The 8,907-nt window shown below is 44.7% G+C and overlaps 1 protein-coding gene across 1 annotated transcript in view; it reads right to left on the reverse strand.

The window, feature by feature from the left end:
• The window catches only part of Unc-115a (actin binding LIM protein Uncoordinated 115a), a 31,498-nt gene extending 23,564 nt beyond the window's left edge, over nucleotides 1–7,934 (reverse strand). The window contains exon 1 of the mRNA XM_076388537.1: nucleotides 7,769–7,934. Within this exon, the coding sequence (XP_076244652.1) occupies nucleotides 7,769–7,772 (4 nt within the window). The 5' untranslated portion in view covers nucleotides 7,773–7,934. The remainder of the gene's footprint in view (nucleotides 1–7,768) is intronic.
• Nucleotides 7,935–8,907: the final 973 nt, after the last annotated feature.

An 8,907-nucleotide genomic window follows, 5' to 3' on the forward strand; every position in this document is an offset into this window, starting at 1 on the left:
TTGAATGAACGTAATGAAATAAATCACGACATGGAGATTCGGTTGTCGTTTAAGGCACGAATTTATCGCGACGTTTTCTTGCAGCGATTCACGCGCGATACTATCGACACGGCTGGCGATCGTGGACTGAGCGAGCCTCGGCGGATCGAGACCGTAGGCGCGCGGATTCGTGCGTCGAGTTTCGATTGTCACGACTCGACTGACGTTTACTTTTCACGGCCGTTTCGCCGCCGCGATTCGCGCGCGAGTATCGTGCATCGTGGCTTCGAGGCGACGATTTGTCGCTCGCGAATGGCGGAAAGGATCGATTGCACGAGAACATCTTTTTTTATCCATGGAACAAATTGGTGGCTCTCATGATAGATTCTGTAGCAACGATAAATGAGCTGTGACTGGAGAGCGACGTTTGTATTTTGGAAATTCTCGTAGGAAAATTTTCGGGGAAAAACTACCTTCATTGTCACGCCTTGCATTTGAGTACAAATAGGACTTTGGAAAAATTCAATGGGAGAGTGATAAAGTAGAGGCTTTGCCCTTTAAAATGTGTCCAGGCTCACCTCCCTGCAATTTTTTTTGACGGAGTTACAGCAGCTCCAAGATTGGCAATTTTGGCGGTCTCTGAATCATTGCCTTATTCTACTGCCAGGGGTACACCTTTCATTCAGAGTGGCATAAATCGGCGAAAAAAAATCGTAGAACAATTTTTAAGCTCTCGTTGGACAAAGGAAGCTTCAAACTTGAAATCTACTGCAAAATGAGCCCGGGAAAAAATTTATCAGGCTCCTGAGAGTCGTCTGAAGTTGAAAAACATTCGGGGAAAAACTACCCTCTCTTTCTCGGCGTGTCGAGGAGTGGAGAATTTTTTTTGGATAAGTTCAACTTAGGGGTGTGAAAGTAGAAGCCTTGCCCTTTAAAATGAGTCCTGGCTCACCTCCCTGTGATTTTTTTTTACGGAGTTACAGCAGCTCAAAGATTGGCAATTTTGTCGGTCTCTGGATCCTTGGCTTATTCTACTTCCAGTGTCACACTTTTTGTTCTAAGTGCCATAAGTCAGCGAAAAAAAATCGTAGATCAATTTTTAAGGTCTCGTTGGAGAGGGGAGACATCAAACTTGAAGTCTACTGTAAAACTAGTCTTGAAAAAAATTTATCAAGTTCCTGAGAGTCGTCTGAATTTGAGAAACATTCAGGGAAAAACCACCCTCTTTCTCTCGGCGTGTCGAGGAGTGGAGAATTTTTTTCGGATAAGTTCAACTTAGGGATGTGAAAGTAGAAGCCTTGCCCTTTAAAATGAGTCCTGGCTCACCTCCCTGCGATTTTTTTTTACGGAGTTACAGCAGCTCAAAGATTGGCAATTTTGTCGGTCTCTGGATCCTTGGCTTATTCTACTTCCAGTGTCACACTTTTTGTTCTAAGTGCCATAAGTCAGCGAAAAAAAATCGTAGATCAATTTTTAAGGTCTCGTTGGAAAGAGGAGACATCAAACTTGAAGTCCACTGCAAAATGAGTCTCGAAAAAAATTTATCAAGTCCTGGAGAGTAGATTGAATTTCTCAAGATGTCGCTCCAAAATTATGCCCTATTTTTCTCTACATTTTGATTCCTCCCTAGAGCGAGATATATTCTTCAATAATGGAATATTTTCCATGAATAAATGGTAGGCTGTCAATCGAACCCATATCGAACGTAACGCAGGCTGTTTCCGATCACCACGCAAGTATATTTAGTTGCACGATATCCTCTAGGTTATTTTAGAACAGTATGTCTTGCAACATGTCCATCGACTTCTTTCCTCTATCCTTCTTTAAATAGTCCGCGATAACTCTTTATCCATTAGACTAATAAATGAATGCTCTTCCAAGTAGAACTGGAACGGTTTGATGGAAACTAGTCCAAATATCCTTCCAAGAATTCATTTATTTTTTCGGCGGGGATCGAGGTCGCCAAATGCAGAGGATAGCTCAACCCTTTCCACATAATCTGACATTAATCTCTATTCTAACCGAAACTCTATCGATAATAAATCGTAGACTGATATTCCCTGTGAAGGATCAGCAAACAAGACTGGACCTTTAAATTCAATATTTAGTCACGAGACTACACTGTGCAAAGTTACTTACCATTTAACTCTACAATTTTATCTTTCTACAAATTCCATCTCTATGTACCTTCACTTCTAGCAGTACATTAAATCTGCACCAAAAAATGAACTTAACAGTTAACTTCTCAAGAAGTCCATTGATAATCAGCTTTAAATTACTGCGGTCGCACATCAATCTTCTTCATTTATTCAAAGGAAAAAATATAATCTTATGAAAAAACAAAAAAGTTCACAAGACTAAGTCGTCAACCAATTAACTCAGATCGCAAAACAAAGTCTCCAAGGTTTTCATTCGCGTTTCTCGGTACGATTTGCAACAGCAAGTCACGTACAAGAGCAGCAGAGTTCCTCGGAGTCAAGGCAAGGAGCAGTTGGGTCGAGGACCATCGCGAATACCACGAAGTCGTATGAATTCCAATTTCCCCGACTCTGTCGAGGAACATCGTCGAGAGTTTCCTTCGATCGGCATGCAAAGTGCAGCTTCTCAGGCGGAGCACTTCCGAACTGTTAGCTCGTCACGATGACACTTGAAAGGTGTTCGAAACTTGGACGAAACCCAGGGGCCATTCACACGGGAACCCTGCGACGACTGTTTCCCGACAATACGCGGCCGTTTTTTTTATCTCGACATCGATTACGCGACCGTGTTATTATGTTACGAGATCTGTGTGCATCGAGAAGGGAATTCTATACCAGCCGGGGCTTATCTTCTTTCAGATAGTGCTGGTATGCGTTACCAGCCGCGCGCGGCAGAAATACCTTGGAATCAAAGACTTCATTTACGCAACGAGCACTCGAAAAGTTCGGTCTCGCGTGCTGCACAACGATCGCGAGGAAACTCTATACGCTGACTTTCGAATTCTTCGCGGAGTCGATGTCGCTCTCGAGATCCTCCAGAACACTCGAGCGATTGCGATCTTGGACCTTCGACATCGAGCTGCACCTTGGGCACGGAGCACTGGTTATAGCAGCGGAGAGTACTTGTTGGACAGGTACAAGAACTGAAGACGAATGAGAGTGTACGTAGATTTATTGAAAGTGATCGAAGAATGATAGAGAAATCAGAAATCTTGAAAGTCGAGATATCTAGAGGGTGATTCAAGAAACTGAACCAAGTTGGGGGAATATTTTACGAGCAGTATACATACAGTTACAATGACCTTTCTAAATGGACTTTAAGAAAGGGAGAAGAGACAGGGGAAAGGTGAAAGGGATGTGATAGAAAAGGGGAGAGATGAGAGGGATTAAGAAAAGGGGGCTATATCCATGACAGGAGAAGATAGCAGAGGGCACAGGTGGAGAGAAAGAGGATGACGGGGCATAGAGGGGTGCATGGAAAGATGGATGAGGAAAGGGGTGAGCATAATGAAGAGACGCTAGATGGGAAGAAGATTAAAAATCATAGAAATGGGATGAAAACTGAGGGATTAATTAAAATAAAAGAAGAGGTGGAGAAATTAGACAAATACCGCAGAAAAAGGACGAAGAATGACAAGAAAAGGATTTTAATCCACTATTTATCATCGAAATAAAAAACGTCGCCAAATTCTCAAAGCCTGGAGCGTGACTTCTCGCAGTAGAAAGAAGGGCGTGCATGATTCGCTCGACCGTGATCGATCAGTAGATGATCAGGAATGCGTGACGGTGGCTATCGTGCCTCGAATCAGAGAAACGCGAAACGGGAGAGAAAAATAAGACAAGATCAGACGATGCGCGTCGAGTGTCAATACCTGCGTGACTGAGTCACGTATCGTTCTTTTTAAGACGAGTTTCTTGTTCCTTATCGAGAAGCCAGCGTCGTAACGTTCCGCTAGTCCCATCCTACTTCCATTTGCAATTACCCCCGATAAGAGTTATCAGCTGAACGCTGGCGACTACGAAAATTCGTTGCTAATAGCGCGACTCGTGCTGCTCGGCCGATTTCCCCCTTCCACCACAGAGATATCGCGACGTCCAGATGAACTGGATACGAAGATTGCATAAGACGTCAATCCGTTTAGCTGCGAAGGTGTCCGATGACCGCAATCCTTTCTGCGCTCTCATTTTGTCGCTTTCAACTTGTTTCACTGTTTGGATACATTATTATTTGCGAGACGTCGCGTGTGATAGGGGCAGAAACCCCACTCTGGCATTTTCTCTTCTAATTTATATTTCTCTGGGACTATAAAACAAAATTACGTAATGTACACCCGGAAAAAATGCGAATTTACGACTTCATTGAAATTTGTAGATATTTTTAGCGGAGGAGAAAGTGAATTAAAAATTCTTTTGAAGAAGGAGAACATAAAAAGGTGTAAGCCCATAATAAGGAATTGAAATTTAATATTTGGACTACTGATATCTTCGAAATAAAAATATATGATCCACACGGATTTGCGTTATGATCACAGATGTATTCCCGAGACTTCTCAGCATGTTGACCGAGCGATTTCAGCGAATTCGATGAAATGTAGTTAATGAGACACACGTGAAGCTCTTGAGCTCGTTAGCGCCCCTGCTGAGCTTCAATATTTCTCAGATTCGCAATTCTCGCGCACATGTTTGCATCTTCGTTCGCCCTGTTTCTTTCTACAGTCTAATTTCATTCAGGTTACCGAGGCGATTATCTTGTCATGCATTTCCGAGATACATTGCGCCAATGTTTCGCCTCTTGGCACGGTTTCTGACGGGGAAGCTTCATCGAAATTATTATTGGAGTTGTTACTTTGTTCCGCGAAGAGAGTATTCAGCTTTCGCTTCTTTCATTTAATATTCGAGGGTTTTTAAGAGCACCTTTTTAAATCGATTTTGTACCAGACGGTTCCCTCTTGTCCTCGTTCCGCGATTTTTAGTTCATCGTTGAGAAAATGAGGGGGAAGCAGGACAAATTCAGTGTCGGATGTAACAGTATCCATTTAATCCGATGATCAACATTATTTCGTCTCGTTTCAGCGGTTACGTAACCATGGAGTTACGTCTCGTCCACCCTGGAGACTTCCTTGGAGAATCTCCACCTACCAGTAACCCGGATACAGTAGGTAGGTGAAATATCGATTCGCAAGCTTTCGGGAGAAAGGACACTGGATTCGGGGGAATGTCCTTTGTCTGGCGGAGAGGGGGCTCCTTGAAATCTTCAATTCCTCCTTCCAAAGTAAATGTTACTAGAGAGAGAAGAAGACGAAGTTGAATGGAATTCAATAAAAAAGTGCTTCACTAAAAAAGGAGAACAAGGATTCAAATAAAATTACATTCAGTCACAAAAGCAGTTTTTTGGAGGATCTACATAGACGATATTTTATAGATAAATGGAAAGTGTGAAGTTTCTTGGGAATTTCTACCTTTTTTCAGACTTCGTAAAAGAAAATGGGAATGAGAAGCTTGGACACAATTTTGCTCGTGCAAGTCTTTGTTTTCGAGAAAATCGATTTTGAAAATGAACGGAGCATGCGCGCAGGAACTTCTCTACCCTCACTATAGCATGCAACCTACCAGACACGATACTTTCTTTACAAACTACCACCTAATTTCGCATTCTCTACGCCTGAATATAGTTAAACAAAACCCGAAGCTGTATATTCTTTATTTCACGTTTTCACTCGGCCTTTTTAATACAGAAAAGACCGATAAGGATTTATAGTACAAGGTTACCCCCGTTCACCCCACTGGAGACCCTCTCGTTAACGAGCGCCACAAAGGCGCGCGGCAACCGACAGTTCCGATGCATTTCGCTCGAGATTTTCCCTTCCGGTTGGGAGGCGCAGCGTGAATCGAACGCGAGGGGGTGGTATCGATCTGCAGCGGCTGCAGTTTCGCTGAAAGGCGGCAACGGAGTTAACGGCACTCGCGAGGGTGAGACCCTTGTGCCAAATGTATGTCAATATACAAGGGAGAAGAGAAAGGAGAAAATCAATACTATTCGTCGATTGTGTCGTATTGTTCGAAACGCGCCCCTTGCACCCCATGGCGCTGCATCTTGAGCCCACTAGGGGGCAATGCACCCCAACAACACCCTCGAGCGCGATTTCGACGCGGGGACAAATTTCCAAACCTCCTCTATTTCCATCAAATTGCCTCGATAGTTTCAATATTGCGCGAAATCGACGTACGCGCGAAGCATGTCGCGAAATTCGAGTACACAAACAGCCGACCGCAATTTCCTGCGATACAGATAACACGGCGATTACACTCGAGCCAATATCTAAAGCCAATAGACGTACGTGGCGCCGCGAGCTGTACTCGCCAGCAGATGGGGGACAGTTCATTAAGCGTGTCACCGTATTTGCGTTTCTCTGCCGAATTGATATCGATTATGTTTGCGAAAGATTAACGTGGTTCTTACGTTGGACGCAGGGAAACTGCGCGTTCCTCAGCGGGCAGCAGTGACGTAGCATCTTGCACACGTACGCAGTTTCCCTTCGTGCGCGCGTGTTAGGGTCTCTGTAGGACAGCCTTCGCAGGATGCAGCGTCTCGTGCAACGCTCGTCGCCGATGCACCCGTGCGTCTGTGTGCGTCGAAGCGCACACAGGGCATCGCGTGGAAGGTACGGTTGCGTGGGTAGAACGCATAATTGCGCGCGAGCGAATTTACGAGCGTGGCGTCCTCAGATACTCGTCCCGCTGCACGCATCAACGAGCCCCGCAACGGGCTTCCAACTCAATATTCCGTGCGATTAGAAAAACCAAATTGCATATCATTACTTAGGCAACGGGCCGACAAACTTCGAGGACTGCCACGTGAACGTGTATAAAAACTCTGTCGATCCCTGAACCACGATTCCACGTATTCGAACGTTACATAGCTTAGCAACGACCCACGACATTCGTATTCCAAACACGCGGCGTTACGCAACAGTTATGACACGTTGAAGAGCGCCAAGAGCGGCATGATGCATCTACTTTGTTTCTGTAGCTGAGTGTATTAATTAACCCTAGGAATATAGTGGGGCTCCGAGCCGTCGCGCGGAAGACTGAGGGGGTCCTCAAAACTGCGCTATACATCTTGCCTATTTATTCAGAAGAATGTATTTCAGTAGGAGCTTTTGAATATTAAGCTTAAATAGTAGAAGAGAATAAGAGAAATTTCTTGAGGATTTTCTACACAAAAGAAATATCCCAAACTGCATACAGTCTCGAGTCTCGAGACCCTCCACCCTCGCTACTCCTAGGTTCAACTCTCTACGCAGTTGAGCGAAGGAAGAGTCTCTCCTTTATTTAGGGAAGGTGGCAGCCCTAGGCGAGGATCGAATGCCCCAGCGCTCGAGAATGCAGGTCAGCCTCGACTAGCGCGAAAAGAAAATGAAGAGAAGGAAGACACGGCGCGGTGCATGCACGCGCGGCTCGGCCTCTGCCTAGGAAACGTCAAACCGATGGATCCACCTATTTATAGAGGCAACGAGTGAGTTTACCAGGGGATACGATCCTCGCGGAAAACATTCGGCGTGCTCTCTCCCTCGTTCGTCACGAGGCGAAAAAGGGGCCCGTGAAAATCGGGCGGAAACCGCGGCGATGCACAGGGGCGTACCCCGCACGCACACACGCTCCGCGACGGTTTGGCAGGCACACGAGCCCACACGGCGCGCACACGCGCGGACATCGTGGCATTCGGCGTAGCCGTGGCCAGAGCGAGAGAGAGAGAGAAAAAAAAAGCGTAGCCGGCATTCGGGCCACTTGGTTTCCGCCTTTTTACTTACCCATCTTTCTCGGCTGCCCACGGGCTACGGATGGCTCTCGATCACGGCTCGTCGAAGACGATCAGTCACAGGATCATATTACACCACTTGATGGGAGTCTGAACAGCACGCGCACGGGATTTCACTTAGGAAATCACGGAAACGCAAGAGACCGTCTCACCACCGAACGCTCGACGTCCGACATTGTAGTGGCGAGCGAGGGCGACAGTGCGCAGACGCGTCTCGCGACTCAGGGCCGTGCTGAAGGTTCGGTCCCCTGGGGTTTTAATGGAAATAGGATTTAAAGAAATTTTGGATATCTGTCTGCGTAGAAATATTTGGGTTATGGGTTTCTGTAGTATTGAATTTTTAGAGTATTCTAGAATATTCTGAATTTAATAATCTTTCAGATAATGATTGTTGCAATATTTATTAGTGGTGCGATATAAGTAGAATAATTGAGTTCAGAATTTGACAAGAAGATAAAAGATAGAGTTTTAAATGTAATTGGATTGTTACTTATGGTACAGATACTTTTATTGCAGTTTAGAATGTTTATTAGAGGCTTTAAGAACTACTTTCTTCGAAGTATTACGTTCAAAAGTGGCGCCACACGTGGCGGATAGAAGCGACACTCGTTTCTAGTACTGCGCGTGCGTGAGCGAGAAGTGGGAAACACGGTTAGCTTTTTGTCTTGTGAATTTGTGAATTAATTACTTTTCAATCGATATAATTGGGATTATTTTCTACACGGAAGATTCTACTGGTGGGCAAGAGTAGAAATATGGTGATGGAACCTCGTGGAACTCTGACAGGATGTCATAAGGTGTGAAATTAAGCGATCGGAACTAGTGTCGTGGTCCTGTAGCGGTGAGTGTTCATTGTAATCTTAATTTACACGTATTGTTTGAGTATTGTTGCGAATTGCTTATTGCTTGTAATACACTGTACATAATTCATGAATGTAACACGAGTTATTTGCATTATTGCAAATGTAAGGGGACATTGAATTACAAATAAGGTATGGGGGGTTAAGAAGGGGGAGGGGATCCGTAATAGGAAATGGCGGCAATTCGATGAGCGATTCAAATAGATGTTACTTGTAATAACTTATAGTAATTTGATATTATGCTAAAAAATTAAAGAGTTACGTATTTCTT

Source organism: Calliopsis andreniformis, chromosome 12, assembly GCF_051401765.1.
Source record: "Calliopsis andreniformis isolate RMS-2024a chromosome 12, iyCalAndr_principal, whole genome shotgun sequence".
Taxonomy (NCBI): domain Eukaryota; kingdom Metazoa; phylum Arthropoda; class Insecta; order Hymenoptera; family Andrenidae; genus Calliopsis; species Calliopsis andreniformis.